Source organism: Zootoca vivipara, chromosome 7, assembly GCF_963506605.1.
Source record: "Zootoca vivipara chromosome 7, rZooViv1.1, whole genome shotgun sequence".
NCBI lineage: Eukaryota > Metazoa > Chordata > Lepidosauria > Squamata > Lacertidae > Zootoca > Zootoca vivipara.
In genome coordinates this window covers 26992474-27014959 of record NC_083282.1, presented here as the reverse complement: position 1 = coordinate 27014959, position 22486 = coordinate 26992474, and the positions used below count along the sequence as shown (strand labels likewise).

Sequence of the window (22486 nt, the reverse complement as noted above, 5' to 3'; positions counted from 1 at the left end):
TACAGGGTTTGCATCAACCAAGTTCAGTTTGGTTAACACATCAGTGATTTTCTGTGACTGGTGTACCAAAAAATTACCTTCCTGATCTCTTTCTATTTCTAGAGAAAGATAGTTGGTTACCTCACCAAGATTCTTCATGTCAGAGTGCTCCTTCAGTTGAGCTAAGATGCCTTTGTACAAAGCAGCATCTTTCCCCTCCTCTTTGACAAAAACACATGGATCAGCTTCCCCTTGCTGAAACCCTAGAGAAAACAAAGTTTCTGTGAGTTTTGAGTGCCAGCATGGGGCTCTCTGTTTGAGACCATATAGGGATTTCTTAAGAGAACAAACTAATCCCTGTTTTACCTGTACTCCGTCAGGTGGGAGCATGTAAATTGATTCACCCAGGGTCCCATACAAAAACGCTGTGTTCACATCATGATGGGAAACCCACAGTTTCTCCTCTGCAGCAAGTTTTAGCATAAGCCTAATGCTTTCATACTTCACGGTGGGTGAATAGGTCTCATGATAGTCTTCTCCTGGTACTTATGAAAAACCTCTTGCGACCAGTCTGGCTTTGTGTCTCACTACTTTGCCATTTTGGTCTGTCTTTGCCTTAATGGCCCATTTGCTGTCAAGCAGCTTTATTCCTGGAACTATGGGGACTAGTTCCCATGTCTTGTTCCTTTCTAAGGAATCAAGTTCAGCCTTCATGGCTTTTATCCATGGCTCAGCATCCTTCGAGTCCAAAGATTGGATCTCTTGGATGCTTGAAGGTTCAAAAGCCTTCTTTGAGTTACTAACAACAGCTGTATCTGTTTTGGCTGTTTTAGCAAACTCATCAGCATACTTTTTGGGTGCTACACCCTTTGTGGTTCTCTCACTTCTGCATAAGGTACGCAATTCTGCAGCAGATGGAGTAGCTTTCGCTCCCTCGGATCGGCGTGCAATACGCAAATCTTGAGAATCGGGCTTCTCCTCTTTAGGAGAACGGGTACCTATGGTGAAGAGTGGTTCCTCCAATTCTTGGTCAGACCCTTCAGATGGTCTCAGAGAGGCCTTTGCACTTTTGTAATCCTCAGAATCACTATCTCCACTACTCTCACTTTCTTCAGTAGTGGAGGAAGAGTCAGAATCTTGCTCATCATCAGACTCTGCATCAGTGTCAGGGTAACATTGGAAAATTCCCACATTGTCCCTCCACTTAGCATTGTACTCGACACTCCTGGTCAGTCTTATTATTCCAGTGTCGGACATTCACACTCTGTAAGCTCCTTTCTGATACCCTGGAAAGAGTCCATGCAAACCACGTTTGCCTAGCTTGCTGTTCTGAGGTGTATGAACCCACATGTCAGAACCAAAGATTCTCATGTGTTTGACGTATGGTTTCTTACCAAACATCCACTCCCGTGATTCCAACAATCTTGGCTGGAATGCAAAACACAGGCATGTGACCTGCACAGTGGGAGGAATAGAAACCTAACAGTCTCCACAACTTCCTCAAGAGTTAACTATACTCTCTAACCTTTATGCTGGAGAGGATGTAAGCTTAAAGGCACAGTCCTCCATGTATGGTGTATCGATTGCTTAAATATATCTGGACCTGATTTTTTTACTGACTGTCATCTGCCATATTGGGACTACATCTTGTACCTGATTCCATGTAAGTCCTATTGTCCTACTGTCAATGGAAAATGATATCAATTCAAATGTCAAGCATAAAAAAAATGGTCTTCTTTCTTATGACAGTAGTGAGACAAATAATTGCCTACAATTGGGAAAAAAGCCCTCCCACCACAGAAACATAGGTCCAATATGTATGGACTTTAAAAATATAATGATTACAGTGGTACCTCCGGTTACGAACTTAATTTGTTCTGGAGGTCCGTTTGTAACCTGAAACTGTTCTTAACATGAGGCGCGCTTTCGCCAATGGTGCCTCCTGCTGCTTCCATGCCGCTGGCGCACGCCTTCCACTCACATCCTGGGGCAAAGTTCGCAATCGAGAGCATCTAATTCCGGGTTAGTGGAGCCCGAAGCATTCGTAAGGAGAAGGTACGTAACATGAGGTTCCACTGAATAATAAATTTATTATTTGTACCCCACTCATCTGACTGGGTTGCCCTAGCCACTTTGGGTGGCTTCCAAAAAATATAAAAGCATAATAAAAACATCAAACATTAAAAACGTCCTTATACAGGGCTGCCTTCAAGTGTCTTCTAAAAGTTGTATAATTATTTATCTCCTTGACATCTGATGGGAGGGTGTTCCACAGGGAGGGTGCCACTACCGAGAAGGCCCTCTGCCTGGTTCCCTGGAACTTCACTTCTCACAGCGAGGGAACTGCCAGAAGGCCCTTGGAGCTGGGCTTCAGTGTCCAGGCTGAATGATGGGGGTGGAAACGCTCCTTCAGCTATAGCACATATGGAGAGTTTATCTCAACATCAAGGTTGAGAAGAGGAATAACAAAGAAATGTGGTTTTGATTCTGTACAGTCTTTATTTACATTGTTTATTAACAATAAGCCTGTCTTTCCATCTTTTACGCACAATGAATAGGCTTGGCACTTTAATTTGGCCTAGTGGGACTATCCAATGATGTCGCAATGGGGACCTGTGGCCATCCAGATGTTGCTGATTTGCAACTGCCATCATCCCACATCATTGACCATTCTGGATGGGGCTGCTGGGAGCTGGATACCAGCAATACATGGAGGGCAACAGGTTCCCCATTTCTACTGTAATGGCTAAAATGGAAATCTATTAAAATTGAACTCTTCTCCCTCAATCATGCACAGAGAGACACCGGTGTAGATGCTCTCACCAGCCTTTGAGAATAGTAGTGATGATGATCAGCAGTGTTATCCTCAGGGGTGTACCCAGGATCAAAACTAAGGGGGGGGGAGAGAGGGAAGGAAGGAAGCAGGGAGGGAAGAGAGAGAAGGAAGGAAGGAAGGAAAGAAGGGGTGAGAGAGAGAGAGGAGGGAGGGAGGGAGGGAGAAAAAGGAAGGAAGAAAGAGGGGGGAAGGAAGGATGGAAGGAAGGAAGGAGCTCCTGTCCGCCCCCCAGCTCAGGCTGCTCCTCCCCCCTCCCACGTTCCTGTCGCTGGCTGCAGCCGCGGAGGGGGCGAAAACAGCCCTATTTCCATAACCCACAGTGACTTTCCCCCTTCAGTTTTCGGAGGGTAAAAGTGTGGGTTATGGTCCGTAAAATATGGTAATTTTTTTTATTTTCTGGGGGGGCAGGTGCCCCCCCGCCCCTCGCTGGGTACGCCCATGGTTATCCTTTCACCTACAGGAACAGCCCACTGATTTATAAAAACATTTCAGTATGGTTTTCTCATTCATGTGTGTATGTGTGCGATGAGAGATAGAGGAGAGATTAGATAGACAGATATACAGTCGTACCTCTACTTACGAATTTAATGCGTTCCGAATGCACATTCGTAAGTCGAAAAAAATTGTAAGTCGAATCCCATAGGAATGCATTGGGAGAAAAATTCGTAAGTAGAAGCAACCCTATCTAAAAATTCGTAAGTAGAAAAAAATCCTATCTAAACCGCATCCAAGATGGCGGACGGAGCGCCATTCGTAAGTAGAAACATTCGTAAGTAGAGTTATTCGTAAGTAGAGGTACCACTGTATAGATAGATAGATGATAAATAGATGATAGAGACAGACAGACAGACAGACAGACAGACATATATATATATAGAGAGAGAGAGAGATGTAAAAAATTAGGATGCATATGCATCTGTCCTCCCATTAAACAAAGAGCAATAAGCATCAGTACAGCTTGCTCACCTCATTGGAAGGACATCTCACATCCACTTTCATGATATAGGGACTAGATATTGTGCTATTATAGATCATTTTAAACTTAGGAAACTATTCCTACACTTATGAGTTTCCCATAGGCATCTGTTTGTCCACCATCAGAAGAGGACGCTGGGTTGGATAGGCCACTGATCTGATCCAGCAGGTTTCTTCTGAAGTTCTTATTCATGTTTTCACTGAGCATCTGTACAAACCACCACTGATTAGTTCTACCCCTGCTGCTGCAGTAGTATTTTTTTAGCTGATTATTTGTAGTCCTCCTCCTTTCCTCTCTTTGGAGTCAAGTCCTCTTCTCCTTATCCATCCTCTAATCAAGTCTAAGGAAATAATGGTCTTCAATGTAGAATGTGTCAGTCAAATCCCCACCCTCCAAGCCTGGTAATCTGGGGCTACAGCGTTGGGCACCACCATGACTTAACTATGCCTGAGTAAATGTGTTCCAGAACTATACTGCTATCTGTAGAAGGAGTCTATGGACTGTGGAGACTGACTATGGGTATGGGTTAGCTTGCGTGGCAAAGAAGAAGAAAAACACAACTCTACTCCCTCTTCCAGACCACAGACTGGAGAATAGTATCCTGGGGCAACTGAGTATCTGAATTAAATATGTGATCTTGGTGGGATCCAGAGTCACCTGTTAAAAATCTAGAATGCAGACCTCACTGTGGTTTTCTCCCCTGACTTCAATCAAGCTAACAACTTGTTGACTTGGTTTCTAAACCATCCAATGGGTGTCATGCAACACAGTTCTTATAGATGTGTGTGTAAGTCTTATGGGGGTCAATGGAACATATTCCCAAATATGTCATAGAATCATAGAATTGTAGAGTTGGAAGGGAACCTGAGTCCAAACCATGTCAGGATAGGATTGCAGCATTCAGCATCTAGAGATGCTTTGAAGCTCACACCTGTCCTTTGTAAATGTGGTGCCAAGTGATGAGGCTTGGCTTAATAATTGCAGTAGTATCATTTGATTTTCCATATTTAAGAGGTTTTCCAAAAGGGATGAGTAAATATTACTGAACTCAGCAGAAGTCTGGGGTAGCATGTCAATGCTGTGCTTTAATTTTGGTGGAATTAGGAGAATATCTTTTATTGTTCATAGTGTGGTCTTAAAAACATAATAATGCTTCTAGGGTGGGGTTGGCATTGATTTATATTTCTTATGTGAATTAATATACAAAATGTGTAACTGCATCATTACATGTGCTTACAGATAATTATGGCGCAGACAGTTTTGGGTGCTAATCTTACTTCCAGCAAACGAATTCCCTGGAATTCTGATAAGATAATTTTTCATTCTTGATTGCATATTTATAAAAAGAAAGTACAGTCCTGTACCATGCTTCCTGATGGGACAGAAATTGTTCCTTTTATTTTGATGCATTTAACACTTTTCCTACCGTGGAAGAAGGGTGGGAAGTCAACTATTAAATTATGTATTCAATTTGATATTAAACTTGATGTTATTTTTTTTTAAATGAAATTCAATAAAAATTAATTGGAAAAGAATATTTTCTCTGCCTCTTTACTATTAAAAAATGAAAACACACTCACAGTATCCAAATATCCAACCATTCATGCATGCATACAAACATATCATGTCACCTTTGTGCATAACTAATAAAAGGAAGAAACCACCACTTTATTTTTCTGAATGCAAGTGTTTATTAGAAACTCATCCATTTCATTCATAATTGCCTTTGCTTCTGCAGGGTTATGACTCGACTTGAGAGGGCTCAGCAGTGCTTTTTCAATTAACTTCTGTGTGGCTGCCTAGAATTAACATACTGGCCTCCCACAGTAAACGGTATTACGGGCTTCTAATCTGTTCAGTAGGAAAGTTATGCTTCACATTGTTCTTCAGCACAATTGCATGTTACGTGGGCTTCAACAGAGGAAACCAGGTCTTCTGATTTTGCAGCGAGGGTAACCAGGTCAGTTGGCAAGGTTGCCCCTAGAAACAAAAGGAAAGAAGTAAAAAGTGTGAAAAGGATTAAACTTTTGCAAAACAAACGGTGCTTCTTATACCTACACTTGAAGGCTTAAGCTGGAGTCTCCCAGCCACAACTTTCGAAACAAAAAACCTCTAGCATTGCTATTTTCAAAAGGCACTGCCAATGAACTCTTGGAAGGGAAGAGAGCATTATTGTCTCCCTGCATCTCCCATGTATAGTTTCACTCACTAACGTGCTTCATATGGGGCCAGCAAATTTATTTACTGTTATAGCATCCTGAACTCAAATAGAATCAGGCTCCTTGCTGCTCCTTTCTTTGATCCCCCTAAAGGAAAGATGTTTTAAACCCTGGGGACATCCAGAAAGGTAGCAAAATGTCATTCTGCAAAATTAAAGCATGACTAGTGTAATTTTAGTGTTTAGTCCAAACCAGTAGATGTTACATTGACTTACCAGCTGAGAGACAGTGGAAGCCAGAAGACACCTGAGTTGTGGTGGTGGGTGTGCACCTCTCCTTACAGCTCAACACGGGCAGAGTAGAAATACATTGCATATCTTCTTCTCCAATCCGGATTGGTTTCTCAAGTCTCCTAGTTGAGTGTTTCAGTTTGCAGGCTGCAACAGATTAAGTATAAACCTCTTAAGACATAATTTAACAGTGATAATATCCAACAAAACAATGAACTGGGCTTCATAACCCAACAATAAAAGCAACATTTATAGACTCACCATCTTGATGCTTGTCACTTAGCAGGTACATGGATTCAAGCAATTTAATTCAAAGGTTGAAAGTTTCTATCCGTTTACGATGACTATCTCCGGGGTTAAACTGGCAACCTTGGGCAGCTGTCACCCTACCACAGTTGCCAACCTCATTTATTGTTGTTGCTGTTGTTGTTATCCTAGTGCTTTGAGCAATGTTGTGCAGCTGGTTTTAGCCGCACTTACATTTTCCACATTGTCTCTGATCTGGCATTGCTCTGGGGCATAATGGGAAATTAAAATGGCAGCTAGACCCAACTGCCTGTTGCTGGCCTCCACTGCTGCAGCCAGCTTAAGTCCACCAAAGCTTACTGATGGAGGAACGGCTAAATTCTGCATGGTCCCTTCAAACCCAGACCTAGCTACCTTAGTCATAATTAAAACAAGCTATCAGACTCTACCTACCTCCACCACATGCATCGGGGACCAGCCAGGACTGAGCAAAGCTCTCTGGATCTTTAGCTGAGTAGCCACTTGGTGTGCGTAATTTTTCTGCATTTCCGCCATATACTTCACAAAGACCACAGGTATATCCGATAGCGGGAGTAACGGTTACCTTTATGAAGAGGGGGGAACGAGGGGGGAATGAGTTGGGATTGAGTTGACAATAAGAATTAGAAGCAATTTGGCTCATTCTGCCAAAGCAAGCACTGAAAATATAATACACAGCAAAGGTGAGCATGTTTCAAATTCAAAGTCTACTAGATCTTTACAGCTATGTGCCTCAGTCCGGCACCACACAGGGTCCTACCCTCTCTGTGTTAATTCCCTGACTGCATTAGTGACACATTCAGTAGCTAGACACAAAGAATTATCACTTTAAAGTTTAAAGTTATCTTGGAGACTGGAGAGACGTAAAACTGACTTTGATGATTTCCAGCCACTGCTTATCAGAAAGGCACTGGGAACATCCCGGTTATGTTTTATTGATTCGAAGAGTAGCGGAGTCTGAGACTGTGTGCATTTTCATTATTAGCTGAAGAGGGCAATCTACTTTGATGACCTGATAGGCAAGCACAGGTTTGGTTTTGCTGTTTGCAAATCATTTTAAAACCTTGAAAGCATTAGCTGCAGAAGAAAAATACCTGAACACTACGTCCATTGTAGACCAGCTCGTGAATCCCGAACGGTGAAGAAAGTACAATTTCGTCACTTTTGCGGTCTGATTTAACAGTAAACTCTGTAAGATAAAGAAAAGAATAACTGATGAATCCATTGAGAATTGGGTAAACATATTAAATAAAACATTCTTTGGATTAAACTACTGATCCTGTTCAACTGAAAATTCCTGTTCATCAACGCCTCCATTATTTCTTTCAGTATAGTTTAAAGTGAGAGAGTATACATTATTATTCTGTTTTTATCATAGCTGCCAAGTTTTCCCTTTTCTCGCGAGGAAGCCTATTCAGCATAAGGGAAAATCCCTTTAAAAAAGGGATAACTTGGCAGCTATGGTTTTTATGCATGTTAATACAGCATCCTAGCCCTGAATTGCAGGAACAATCAACACTCATCCAGTATTTATTTCATACTGGTGTTATACCGGTGTTTTCTTTCTTTCTTTGCCTACCACCTTGAGACAACAGATGATTTAACTTGTAAAAGTACATTTACATACCTTCATGTCTGACTGGGAGACGTGCCAATGGCACTGCAGAACCATCAATTTCTACTATGTTCTTTCCATTGCGATTCTTGAGGGTAATTTCACTTGTAAAAAAAATAATAAAGTGAAAGAGAAGCAATTAATGAATTCTCTCTCAATGAGTTTCAATTACTTCCAATAAAATAGTTTATGTTACGTTTTTCTCTTATCTTAAGTACTATTATTAAAGGGACAAAATAACTGAATCAGCTACTGCGCATCCTTTAATGTTTTTTCTTTCCAGATATTAATTTCATCCAAAACCCAAACCCATCTCTACGCTCACCAGATTCATTTAAAACTAAAGTTGCATTCTGCTAGCTACTGATTCTTAGTTAGAATATCACTCCCCTTACTGTCCTGTGATTTGTCATTGTTATTTTAATTCTTCAAAAGAAAGTAAGCTTATCTGGGAAGCTAGAGAATTGTTTGTTTACAGTGTTAAGAGGAAAACACAGAGAACAGAGGGAGCAATAGATAAATGGCTTGAATAGACTGCATATATTCCAGAAGTGTTAATACTGCCCATATTAGCCACTTGGCACCTTCATGTCAACATGTGAGATTCTGCTTTGGATTCCATCACCAGCTGAAGCACATAAGGGGTGGGGTTGGTAATGACACCAGTCTTGTAAAATGCTCTCCCTTTGAGGGCCCACCCAACCCCTACACTGAATGTTTTCAGATGCCCAGTATGATTTAGTTACATGGCTGGAATAAAACAATGTATTATGTATTTGTTGTTGCTTTTTTGCTTTAATGTTGATTAGTCTTGACACAAGCTATTCTGGTTTCTTTTGGAAGAAGACTGGGGTTAAGATATTATACAACAAACAATTAAACATGCACTTTTTTCTTTTTCTTTTGGAAGTTGAAACTTTCCCTTTCACCCTGTGACTGGATTGGATTAGTGCAATGATACTGTGATTAAGTATCAACTTCCTAGACAGCATCTTAAAAAGCAGAGACATCACCTTGCCGACAAAGGTCCGTATAGTTAAAGCTATGGTTTTCCCAGTAGTGATGTATGGAAGTGAGAGCTGGACCATAAAGAAGGCTGATCGCCGAAGAATTGATGCTTTTGAATTATGGTGCTGGAGGAGACTCTTGAGAGTCCCATGGACTGCAAGAAGATCAAACCTATCCATTCTTAAGGAAATCAGCCCTGAGTGCTCCCTGGAAGGACAGATCGTGAAGCTGAGGCTCCAATACTTTGGCCACCTCATGAGAAGAGAAGAATCCTTGGAAAAGACCCTGATGTTGGGAAAGATTGAGGGCACTAGGAGAAGGGGACGACAGAGGACAAGATGGTTGGACAGTGTTCTCGAAGCTACGAACATGAGTTTGACCAAACTGCGGGAGGCAGTGCAAGACAGGAGTGCCTGGCGTGCTATGGTCCATGGGGTCACGAAGAGTCGGACACGACTAACAACAACAACAACTGTGATTAAGCTTACTTACCTGCCAGCGATAGTGATTTTGAGTAGGATGTTGTTTGCATTATTAGATTCATATTTTATCAGCACCATAAACTTCTTCTCATAGGTACAGTCTTGTAACAAAGTCATGAAGCAATCTGGAGGAAATCTTTTGTAAAGGTTTTGTCCAGTGAAGGTTGTGATCTTTTGACCTTCGACTTCGCAGACACCTGATAACAGAGAAATAAATATGAGTAAGAGAGAGAGAGAGAGAAAACCATTTTTTAAATATTATGTACATCATGGAAGCAATCAATAACCAATATATTTGCCAAGTAGATAATGAGCTTGGAGAATAACGTGGGCATTTTGTTAAGGGTTGCCATATTTAAAAAAAATCCTGAGCTTTTATTGGCCAAAGTTGTCCAGCTTTTTTGGCAGAATCGCAAAAGAAAATTGATGTTTTTTTCAGGGAAATCAGCAAAAATAACATTGCCGACACGGATTGCCGTACATTTGGATTTTCCCGGACATGTTGCTGATTTCTGCCCAGAAACCCTACATTTTGTATATAATTTTAGCAGAAAGATTTTGGTTTTTGATCATTTGAACATCACCCAGGACAAATCATGTTAAGTGATAGATTTGGATTAGCTGGCAGTGGACTGGGTTTTAAGTAAAAGAGTAAAAGGCCTCTGAAATAGGATTTAAAATTATGGAACTGTGTTGAATATGCAACAGTGTGAGGAGTCTTGGTACATTTTACCCCAGCTAAGAAATAAATACTGGGGAAACTGAATCTTGCAGCTTTCACTGTTTTGTTTTTTTCTGCATTCACAATAATCTGAGATAATTGTAAAGAAAAAATATGTAGAGGCATTCAAAGAAACTGATTCGCTTTTTTAAAAAAAGTTTTTGATGCTATGGGAATGGTTTAGCCACTGACCATTCTGACTAGCAAGTATCACTGATGGAACATCCCAGAGTTTTGAAGGTTGGCTAGAGTTGCCAATAGGCAGTGAAAAGGGAATCATGCAGTCTTCAGCATAGATAGTCACCTGGAAAGGAATAGGAAAACAAGTTAGAAATTGGCTCTGTCCTAGTGCTTTCTTTCTCTTTGTTCTTCAAGCAGGCACAAGGATGTGCTATTTTATTATTAATATGGTATTTATTAAATTGTATACCATCTCTCATCCATAGATCTCAGGTCGGATCACATGTCAAACCCTTACATTGTCCACACACAGTTCAGCAACATCATTATACATGAATGATTTCTCACTTCATCCTCAAGTATTCCTTCCTATTCGTATGATTGTTCAACTAAAATCATACTGGCCCAATAACTTGTATTGCATTGTATCTCAGAAGTTAATAGCTGATCAACTTTAAATGTACACTTTGGGGACAAATGAATATGTACAAAGTAATGGGTAGGCAACTAAGGTCCGGGGGCCGGATCTGGCTCAATCGCCTTCTAAATCCAGCCTGCGGACAATCTGGGAATCAGCATGTTTTTACATGAGTAGAATGTGTGCTTTTATTTAAAATGCATCTCTGGGTTATTTGTGGGGCATAGGAATTCGTTCATCCCCCCCCCAAAAAAAGATCTGAGGGCCCCGTACAAGGTCTGAGGGACAATGCTGAAAAAGTTTGCTGAACCCTCTACTAAGTGCACACAGGAAGATTAGTATACAAGGCTTCCTCTTTACACATGACTGTAAAATCAATTCTGGGAACAACAACCAAAGGCCATCTTACAATGCTCAAGAATTTCACTTCTAATGGCACAATATAAATGTTGCCAGCCATCCCTCTTAATCATGGTCCCAGTTCCAAAAAACCAAAAGGTCCTAAGAATGGTGGGCATGTACACCCCTGAATTTCATTCGAAATAATACTTTCACATCTGTCACATCTCAAATAATGTCATCTGCAACTCACAGAGGGTGTCCTCATGATCACGGCGTAGCTTCTAGGATCAGTTAGAACTATAACCACTGTAACCTCTTGAGAGGGGTTTCTTTGAACTTTGTATGAGTAGCCCATCATGTAAGCAGCTCCAGGAATCAGAGTAGTTATTCTTTAGGGGGGGAGAAAGGAAAATCTGTCTTAATTGGCTGTAGTAACATTAAAAGTGTGATTAGCAGTAATACTATGCACAGGGGTACATATACAGTTTGAAGAAATAAATTTAGGTGTTGTTTAAGAATAAAAACTGAGAGGTGATTAATCTTGTCCATATAAGACTGTCTTAGATGTGAAAAGAAGCTAAACAACAACTACTATAGCAGTCTCATTCAAATAGCCTTCAGGACTAACATAAAACCATCACAGATGACTCACAACAAGGCAAATTCAGGCTTCAGGGCATGTTGATAAATTTGAAGTTGATTTAGGCAGCAAGGTGGGCAGGCAGGGGTCCTGGAAATTACGAGCCTGAGGATTGTGTTTCTGATGTTCAAACGGGGTGGGGCGACGGGACTTTCCCACAGAAATCTTCCAGAAATGTAGGCTCTGGATTATGACTGACTTGGTGTACAAGGATGGTTTTATCCCAGATTGCTGCACACCACCCTAAACTAAATAAGTGTAAGGCAAGGCAGGCCAAAGAGGTGAGGGACTTTGCCAATGTACTCAGAGATAGCTGCCTGTCCTCCTGAGATGGAAACTATGGCAACTACTTGGTTGAGCTTTCCAGGGAATGTCTTCATATCAGTTGCAACTAGGAGGCTTGCTGGGACTAAATGTCTCCCATTTTTTATCGCCAGAAAGACATGAGGGGATGATAAGTAGCAATTGTCCATAGGCCTGATTTGGCTTCTGACCCGAAACTGGCAGTTTGTGAAGAAAAGCTAACAGCTTTTTGAAGGCTGTTCCTCTTCAGCAGGTATTCACATCCCACTTTCTATGCCCTGGGCCTTCAAAAAAAGGTATAATAATATTTATACCCCATCCATCTGGCTGTGTTTCCCCAGCCACTTTGGGCAGCTTCCAGCAACATGTCTGAGATGGGATTGAGATGAAAACTGGACATCTCCTTTTTGGTCACAGTAAACACACCCATATGCTTGGCTACAATACACTTAGCAGGGATGTCGTAAGTGAATCATTTGAAGATGTGCATCTACTCACTGTTGCACAAAGGTTGTCACTACCGCAGGAAGCCTTTTGTGTTTAGCCTTGAACTGAACTGCTGGCCTTTTAGCAAACCAACCCGTCTCAACTTCTGCAGCGACCTGGTAGTCTTTGCAATCCCAGCCTGCTTCTAGAGTGGTCTAAGTGGCAGAGCACAGCAGATTTTTTGTTAAAAAGCAGCACTAGCATTTGGATTGAATGATCTGTGAGAGATCGACATGCTCTAAAGAGACTCACCCTGAGCTTGTGAGGGGTGACCATTCTGCTTTCGAAGCAGACAACTGGCTTGCTTGACCGTGTGATGTTTCTTACAGTCACTTTCACCATGGAGGAGCTGTGATAAACCTCGCCAACGATTCCATATTGTCTCTTATTGCGAGCGAGGCATCTGACAGCAAAGGACGCTACTTTTTCCTGGGACCAAAAAAGAAGGAAAACAAAAGTATTCAGATTGTTGGCCTAGTCCAAGAAATTCCTCAGACCTATTAGTATCATCTACTAGACAGATGCCAGTGGCTCCAAAACCTCTAGATAGGATTACAGTGGTACATCGGGTTAAGAACTTAATCCGTTCTGGAGGTGTGTTCTTAACCTGAGGTACTACTTTAGCTAATGGGGCCTCCCGCTGCTGTCACGCCACTGCTGTGTGATTTCTGTTCTCATCCTGAAGCAAAGTTCTTAACCCGAGGTACTATTTCTGGGTTAGCGGAGTCTGTAACCTGAAGCGTCTGTAACCTGAAGCGTCTGTAACCCGAGGTACCACTGTACTGCAATATGTTAAACGTAGGGCTGCCTCTGAAGATGGTTCAGAAGCTTCATCTGGTGCTGAATTCAGTGGCCAGGTTGCTCACTGGGACAAGACAGTTTATTACACCGATCGTGGCCCAACTGCACTGGCTGCCAATTAGCTTCTGGACCCAATTCAAAATGCTGGTTCTAACCTATAAAGCCTCAAACACCTCAGGACCGCAGTACCTCAAGGACTGCCTCTCCCCATATAAACTGTCCCAGACTCTGCATTCATCATCTGAGGCCCTTCTATGTGTACCTCCTCCACATAATGTCCTTCTCTGTAGTGGCTCCCCACTTGTGGAATATTCTCCCTGAGAGGCTCGTCTGGCACCATTATTACATGCCCTTAGTCTTTCCTCTTTACCCAGGCCTTTGGCCATTAAATAATATATGGGTTTTTAAAGCTGGGGCAGGGGTGTGCATTATTATGATTATTTTATTATTATGCTGTTTATTGAGTTTTTATTATTGTGCTCCGTAAAATGTGTTCTTAATGTTGTACACTGCCCTGCAATCTTTTGATAAAGGACGGTATGTAAATCAAATAAATAAAATGTTGAGGAGAATCAATTGAGTCTCTTCTGAAACCCTTAGAAGGATGGTTAAGTTATTTCTTTGGCCCTTTCAGAAATGGCTCATTGAGGCAGCTTCATCATAACAGATTTCTCTTCTGCTCTAGCCTACTCAGTCTAGATACGAATTTATTACTGGGTGTTTTTTGCATTTTAATTTTAATCTAAGCCATATTTTATCAAGAACCACTTTGATGTCCCCTACTGAGTCAAAAGGCAATGAATACATCAAAAGATAATTAAGTATATAAAAACCCAAATAAGCTATAAGTGATTAATATATTTTCCAATTTATTCCAACTATGCCCAGATTGTAAATTTCCATCAGCCTTGCCATTTTCCAAAGGGATACTGACCGAAGAGCCTTTTGTGTATTCTTCACTGCTGGAGCTAGAGGAGCTGCTGGAGCTGGAGGACGAGCTACTTTCTCTTGACTGCTAAAAAATGAAAACAGAAAGCATCCTTAAAGCAAGTCCCAGATCAAGCAGTGGTGAAGGCAGTTTTCTTTGCAGCGGGGACTGGCGGAGGGAAAGGTGGAGAGAGCAATGATAGGTGGAGACGGAGCCAAACTCATTCTAGTCCCACCCCCATGCCCCCTGCTGTGTCCTAAAAGGGTGACACTGCAACGAATAAGGGTGAAGCTGGCAATCAGTGCCCCCCTCCTGTACTGGATGCAAGTGAGGCAGTGTGGCAGGGCTCCATTCGCCACAATGGACCAGCCTCTACAGTTTCCTTGTGGGTGTTAAAGTATATAATCGTTATCTCCTGGTCTCCATCACGAAATTGTTTCGGAATATACCACCCTATGCATTTTAACAAAGACGGTGAGAGTGGGAGGGTGGGGGGGATGAGTATCATTCATGCTGAAAAAGTCACCAAGCGCTCCTTCACCCAGAAGATCACACTATCACCTCGCACCGGAAAGGGCGGGATTGCAACTGCAGTGCAATTTAAAAATACTAATCATAATGATAACGAGAAATCAGCAATCCAGCAGGCTGAGAATATCGTCATCTGGCTGTGCAAGAAAATGGCGCAGACAACTTGGGAGAAATGGTGTGATGGGAGTAGAAAGGATGGTGTTATGGATTGGGGGAAACCCCCCCCCCAAAAAAAACCCCTCTAGAAATGGTAGGTTTTGATTATTTGGAGTATTGTAGGGAAGATTGGAGGTCAGTGGAAAAGTCCAGGCTAATATTTCTTTCCATGCCAGGGCCTCACCTGGGAATAGAGGCATTAACATGACAAAGGGGGCTGGTGGCCCATCTGAGAGCCTGGGCTTGGGTTGCCATGGTGATGGGGTATGGGTGGCAAGAAAAGGGAGTCTTGAGCAAGGTATGCTGGGGAAAAGAAGACTGAGAAAAGACATGGCATCCCTATTGGGCAGGCTGACTGAAGGCTGGCAGGGAGAGATGCTTTGGGCTCCAGGGCTGTGTTGCTGTGGGGGAACAAGCCCCTCTTGAAAAGATGATGCTGTAAGAGCTGGACTCCCTCCATGCAGACAGGAGATGTAAATAGGTGAATAATCTTGCTACCGCTCAGCAGAAAGTAACAATATTAAAACACACACACACACAACTGTATTGCTGCTAGTACAGATGCTCTGGTGGTGGTGGTGCATTTCTGACTTCCTTCCCGCCCGCCCCCCAGCTCTGTGCAGTCTGCCTTCTATGTCACCCCATAACCAACCAACAAAATCTTACCCGCTGTTTCACTGGCAGGAAAGAATATTGAAGAAGTTTGGAATGCCTTCCCTGAGAAAAGAAGAAAGTTTAAGAGTTTTCAAGAGAATGGATTGCTTTTTTTCAATGGCACCAAGGCAGAATAACAAAATATAACATGACAGATTTAACCCCATGAACAATGTTGGTTTTTAAAATTCAACAGTGGGTGCTTCTGAATATCAACCTCTCAGAAATATTGTCAGAGAAAGTGGATATACATTGACATAATTAGCAAAATCCAAGCCTTTTCTGTTAGAATATTAGCCAGAAACAGCCAGCCCAGCTTGTTTTGCCACCCGAGGCAGAACCTGTCAGCACCTTCACCCCTTGTGACATCTCAAGAGACTTTGGCGGAGTTGGGGGTGACTTGGGAACAGTCTATATGAGACCTCTCTCCATGTGGCCCAGCCTCGGAGTATGAACAGTCGCTGCTTGGTCTGGTGCTCCAGTTGCTGCCTGGCCTGGCAAGACGTGCTAGCGCCCATGAAGCGGTGCCGCTTTCTTTCTTTTTCCTTTCAAATGTGGTGGCAATGGCTGCATTCCAACCACACTCATGCATTCGACTGAGAGCTATGACAAAAGTTACCTTTTCCCAGGAATTGTCAGAGCTTTCGCTGCTGCTGCTGCTGCTGCTGCTCTCACTGCTGTCGCTGCTGCTGCTGCTGCTGCTGCTCCTGTCGCTACTGTCGCTGCTGCTGCTGCTACTACTGTCGCTGCTGTCACTGCTGCTGGAAGAACTATCTCTGGACTTTCTCTGCGGAGAATACTTGGTTTTACGGGGATGTTTAGCTTTGCTGTCACTGCTGCTGCTGCTGCTGCTGCTGTCACTGCTATCACTGCTGCTGCTGCTCTTGCTGCTGTCACTGCTGCTGCTGCTGCTGCTGCTGCTGCTGCTGCTGTCACTGCTATCACTGCTGCTGGAAGAACTGTCTCTGGATTTTCTCTGCGGAGAATACTTGGTTTTACGGGGATGTTTAGCTTTGCTGTCACTGCTGCTGCTGCTGCTATCACTGCTACTGCTGCTGCTGCTGCTGCTGCTATCGCTGCTGCTGCTGCCACTGCTGCTGCTGCTGTCACTGCTGCTGCTGCTGCTGCTGCTGCTGTCACTACTGCTGCTACTGCTGCTATCACTGCTGCTGCTGCTCTTTTTGGTGGACCATTTTTTATTAGGACCGGATGGTGGATGTGCGAAACGATCCGATTTTGTGTCGTGCTCATCATCGTGGCCTTTGGCATCCTTTGTATCCTTCTGCGTTTTGTCTCCACGCTGCAGTGTGATTCAGAGGAAAGCAAAGAAACACCTCGGTCAAATATATAGACATCATGACATCATTCACTTGCTTTCCTTAACAAGACAGGGGCAAATAATAATTGCTGTTCAACTGGCTTGTTATAACGCATGCATAGCTATGTTAGTCGCTGCAGAGAAGAGGAGGTGGGCAAAACAGAGGTGCTCATTTGTTCAAAAGTGCATTTTATCTCTAGCACGTCATACCCCAGGATTCTTATGTGGACGGCTTCAACCCTTTAAAATGACACCGTCCCAACATAGCCCCCCCCCCCGCTATAGATTGTCCCACAGAAATATTTAGTTTGGGCAGTAGAAATGATACCTTAAGATCAAGTGTCGTTTACATACCTTTGCTGCTTCAGGAGCTCTCACATCCCTTTTCGTCCTCAGTGCTCCAGAGCCTAGTTGGATCTCCCCTTGAATCTTCTCCAAAGGAACACCTGTATAGATTAGAAAGTGTGCATAAACATTAGAAGAGGAAGGCAACCTTGTGGGTGCTTACAAACAGAATGTCTTGGTCATATGATAATACCTTGTGTATACCGAAGCTCCACTTGATGTTCTTCACACAGGTAGTGCAACCAAGAAGTCACTTTGGGCATGTCTTTTGTTTTCTTGATGGTCTTCAAACACAACTGTGACATGCACCAAGGCAGCCATATGCAAGTGGGCTTATATTTGTAGGAATCGCTTGATTGCTGAATTGAACAGAGGCTTGTCAGTATTTAGAAATATATCCCAGCACAGTAACATATGCCCAAACCAGAAATGGGCACCATACAATAATAATAATAAAAAACCCCAACCCTGTGGTATCTGAGGGGTGTGGGTGGGTGGGTGTTTTAGGAGGGCTCTGGAAACATTATTATTATTATTATTATTATTATTATTATTATTATTATTCCTATAAGCCCATCTCATGAGTGTGGGTAGTACCTTTTATAAAATATCACCTGTGGATATAAATTATGGGAAAGAAAAGCAGAGAGAACTATTGCTTTGATCCATAATTAAATTGATTAATTAAGGAGTTAAAACTCATACAATGACTCAATATTTCTCTGTTAAGGTGACACCTCTAGCCTTTAGCTAATAATTTTACATCTTTACCATGGCACATTAACTTTTGCAAAGGCATATCTGCATTAGTTGTAAACCTAGCAGGGAGTTACCGTCATTTCACTTTTACCTGTAAATATCCACAGTGTCCAAGGAAGGATCTAATTTCACTAAATACACAAGGACCATTTCCCCCAGATTTCTAAACAATACCAACTAAATAAAAGGAAAGTTATAGAAGAAAAAGAAGACTACATATCTGAACCACAATCAGCTAAATACAAGGACAGGATATAATGGCATTTACCACAGAACACATCTGTACATGCGCTCACACACACACACACAATATTTACCTTAACGTTGCCTTTTTCTGAATTGAAATCTCCATCCAAAATATCTATTTCAGGTCTTTCTGGAAGTACTGAAGCCTTCTTCTCAGAATGTATGAATCTTGCAACAGTATGTGCCTCGTGGCTGTGTGAATATGCAATGAAAACTATTCAACATGCAAATATGAAGCCGGGCATATCGAAAAAGAACTCATTTGTGCTAGGGACACAGCAGGAGGAGAGAGGCCAGAGCTGAGAAGTAGGAGGCTGACTCTGAAGATACAGGATGCCAGGGCTCAATTCTGGATTCTTGACACTGTTAAAAAATGCTTTGGGCTGCACAACTGGGGCACATCACTGTCTGAAACCTTGAAGTGCTAGTCATAGGAAATGACACTGGGCAAGTTAAGCTTATGGCCTGACTCAATTTAGGGCAACTTCACATATTCATACTAATCCTCCCTCAAAATGGAGAATTATATCGCAAAACAGGATTTTGGGGAAGCCAATAACAGAGAATGATATAGCCTTCGTTTTGCGTCTGGCTCTTACCTAAAAATCCCCTATGGTCAAGTTGTATGTATTCTTATGAGGAAAAACCTTTATGGGCAGTAGCTAACAAGAAAAATGATAAAATAGCCACTCTACCTTGCCATTGCCAACTCAAATTGATCATCATGGGGTGGGGCGATGTCAAATTTGAAGTTCTTGTTTCTGATGTCCACTGTGGCATTCATCTTGAGTATGCCTTGAGTACGGATCTGGGCTCTCATTTCTAAACCATGTTGCATGTCATATGTGTTCACTCCCCAGAAGATCATTCCGTAGCCCTGGAGGCTAAAAGGCAATGAGAATGAGAACATTTTAGTAGGCTGGAATAATCTGTCTGTTTCATTTCTCATTTCCTTATTTTTCCAATCTAATAATGTTCATTTACTTACGCAAGTTTGCTGTCAACTTGAACGTGGACATTGGCTTCTCTGAGATCACCATGAGGTACCTCTGTCCTTGCTAGAGAGACAAAAGGAAGACAAAAATGCTCAAAAGGAAGACAAAAATGCTCAAAACGAAGACAAACATCTGTGAAGTTTCTCTTAACCATTTACTAGGGAACCAATTACATTAGTAAATATAGGGCTTTTAAAGATATTTGCTAATGATTTGGTATAACAAAGAAATAGGCCATTAATTGATGAAACATTGTAGAGAAAAACAGAGTGGTCTTCTGTTTACAACTCAGGCAGAGATGTTAGTGTACTCTGGTGCTATTAACTAAGTTGTCATGAGCATGACAGATGATGCTTTGATGCAGCAAAAGACAGACCTTTGTTGTGCTCTCATTACACCTTAGTAAATAGGAAGTAACTTCATTGAAATTAGACTGATGTGAAATGCAGTAAATCACATCCACACACCTTAGATTTAAAGCACGTTTATACCAGTTCAACAGCCATGGTTTTCCCCAAAGGATCCTGGGAACCTCACAGAGGCACAATTCCCAGAACCCTTCTGAAATGACACTTCCGATTATTCTCTGGGGGAAGCAAAGTAATTAAGCCTGCTCCCTAAAACCTGGGTCTCAAATCTGTCATGCTCTGTGATTTTCTCCAACGTATGTGATTTCCAACAAGCCATTGCGAAATTTGATTATCTCCAAACTTACCCTTTAATAAACCTTGTGCCATGATGATGCTATTGGCTCTTGCTTGGAATGGCAGACCGATAACTGTTGGCACCACGTACTGAACATCTAGCATCACAGCTTTCATAATATGTTGGTTGATGTTTTTAAGGCCTTCGATAACCTTATGCAACATGGGAAGCTGATCTTGTTTTTCCTGCTGCATGGTCTATAGGGCAAAGATGCAATAGGTTAAAAGACAAGGAGACAAAGCTAGTAAATATGTTGGGGGGGACGGACGACACAAAGTTCCATACCTTTATAAATCCCTGAATTTCATCACTGGTGATATACATCCATTCTAGGTCACATATTTTGACAGAGGCAGATAACAGAGGAATTTCACGAGGGAACTCCTTGAATCCCGGCAGCTGAAAATCAAGCCCGTGAGGGTTATTCAATATTGGGTTTATTCAAGTAAATTTAAGGAAATAAAGAGCAACAGAAATGTTTTTGCTATTTAATTCTGCAGCCCTTGGTACACTCCCATTGCAAATGCTCACAGCATGAAAGGACCACTTTCCTTGATTTCAGAATGCCCTCAGAAACAGCTAAATTTATTTAGCTGTGAGTGGGTTATCAGGTTATTCACTGCAGCTTTTGCCACGCTGTGGATCTCCATTCGAAGTGGAGAAATGTGGCACCAAATCCAGGGGTTCACTAGTGTAACCACCCTGACAAGGACCTCCTCCATCATTTCCCTATAGCGAATGCACTGAGAATCTGGAAATATGCATACTTTTGCTTCAGTGTCCTTTATCTTCTGATATGCAGGGTATTTGTCGAATTGGTGTGTGTTCCTCCAGAGGAGTTCCTTGAGGCCCTGAGTTCTCACTCTAACCTTTAATAAAAACAACAGAGGAAAAGTTTTGAGAACAGTTTACTAAAGTTCAGCATCTGTGGAGCAACATGGTATGACAGCAAAACAAACCTCTCAAGCATCCCCACCTCCCAACCCCTAGAAATGAACTGAATAAAATGTAGCACAAACCTCTACAGGATGAATAGTTGAACCTGCAAAGTTTACTTCTGATTTCCAGATTATAGTCGAAGGGAGCATTGTTTGGGGGCTTTCGATCATAAACCATTTCACAAGGAATCCCGCTCTGTGTTTGCCTGGGGTGGGAAAAGCGACAACAATGAGCCATTGCCGTGTTATTAATCCTTGTGAATGAAAATGGGATCCCTTGGCTACTACTGCTTGGAAAGATTTTCCCTGGCAGAAGCTTGCGACCATCCATGGTTTTTTCGCTCGTGAGATTCAACAGGGTGTTACTGCTGCCAACACAACAGAATATTTGAAATTTCGGTTTCAAATATTTGGTTTATTTCTACTTTTAGTTAAGTATTTTTATTTATTTGCTTGAATTTTTTTTGGGGGGGGACCTGCCACCCCCTGCTACGCCCATGTCCAACATAGTATGTTAAAGGGTCTTTAAAATCATTGAGCCCTTTGGAATAGATGCTTTCAGTTCCAAAGTGCTAAGGAGCGGGTTGTGATATCCAAAAGATGGTGGCTCGTTTGGATAAAAGCCAGGAAATGAACAGTTGTCTGCTACTTACTGCTGAAGCCGCTGACAAATAAAACCTTGCTCTGATGGAGGGGTCTGGGGTTCAGAAGTTTAAGAGCCATACTGCATGCAGAAGACCTAAATAAAACAGGTTTGAAATTAGCAGCAGCTAACAGCAAAAGCCTCTGCATGCATGCATGTTTGTTTGTTTGTTTGCTTGCTTGCTTGCTTGCTTGCTTGCTTGTTTTCTTGTTTGCTTAATGCATTCATATTCTGCCCTTTGCGCAACAAATCCCAAGGTGGTCTTCAATGAGAATTTTGATGGTTAAAATACTACGAAAACACATATAAAAATGAAAGCACTTCCCAAATTTGGCAGAACAAACAGCTCGATTACTGTGAATTGGATCCAGATTAAGTTATGCTTAGAGCAAACCTGCTGCAATAAATCTTACTAACTTGAGTCCCACTGAAATGTTACCAGTTTAGCAGTAGGACCAGAACCAACTATAATGAATAGCAGCAACAGATTTATTGCATGAAGGGTGATTTGATTGTATATTGACTTACAGGCTGTAGTACAGCGGGATCCTGACATTTGACCAAGCTTTCATGTGAGAGTACGCAAAATTGACCAATTGCAAATTGTTCTCTTTGAGCAATACATTGGCAATAGCTGTCACTGTTGGGATGCCAGGGTTGGTTTCGAAGAGGCCAATGCAAGCCATCATTCGGACGGTCACATTATATGAAGGGTCTGCAAAGATCTGGAGGAGAATGCCTTGCACC

General features: G+C 42.1%; 1 protein-coding gene across 1 annotated transcript; it reads right to left on the bottom strand.

Moving 5' to 3' along the window:
- Nucleotides 1-5658: 5658 nt before the first annotated feature.
- On the bottom strand, nt 5659-20352 carry LOC132592482 (vitellogenin-2-like). The gene is made up of 15 exons (XM_060277459.1): nt 20169-20352; nt 19447-19516; nt 19154-19342; nt 16625-16824; nt 16410-16564; nt 15803-15853; nt 14456-14536; nt 12973-13149; nt 12733-12875; nt 11542-11680; nt 10544-10655; nt 9641-9827; nt 6940-7184; nt 6226-6387; nt 5659-5771 (listed from the first exon to the last, which is right to left on the bottom strand). The coding sequence occupies exons 1-15, from the start codon at nt 20350-20352 to the stop codon at nt 5659-5661; spliced, it is 2208 nt and encodes a 735-aa protein (XP_060133442.1).
- Nucleotides 20353-22486: the final 2134 nt, after the last annotated feature.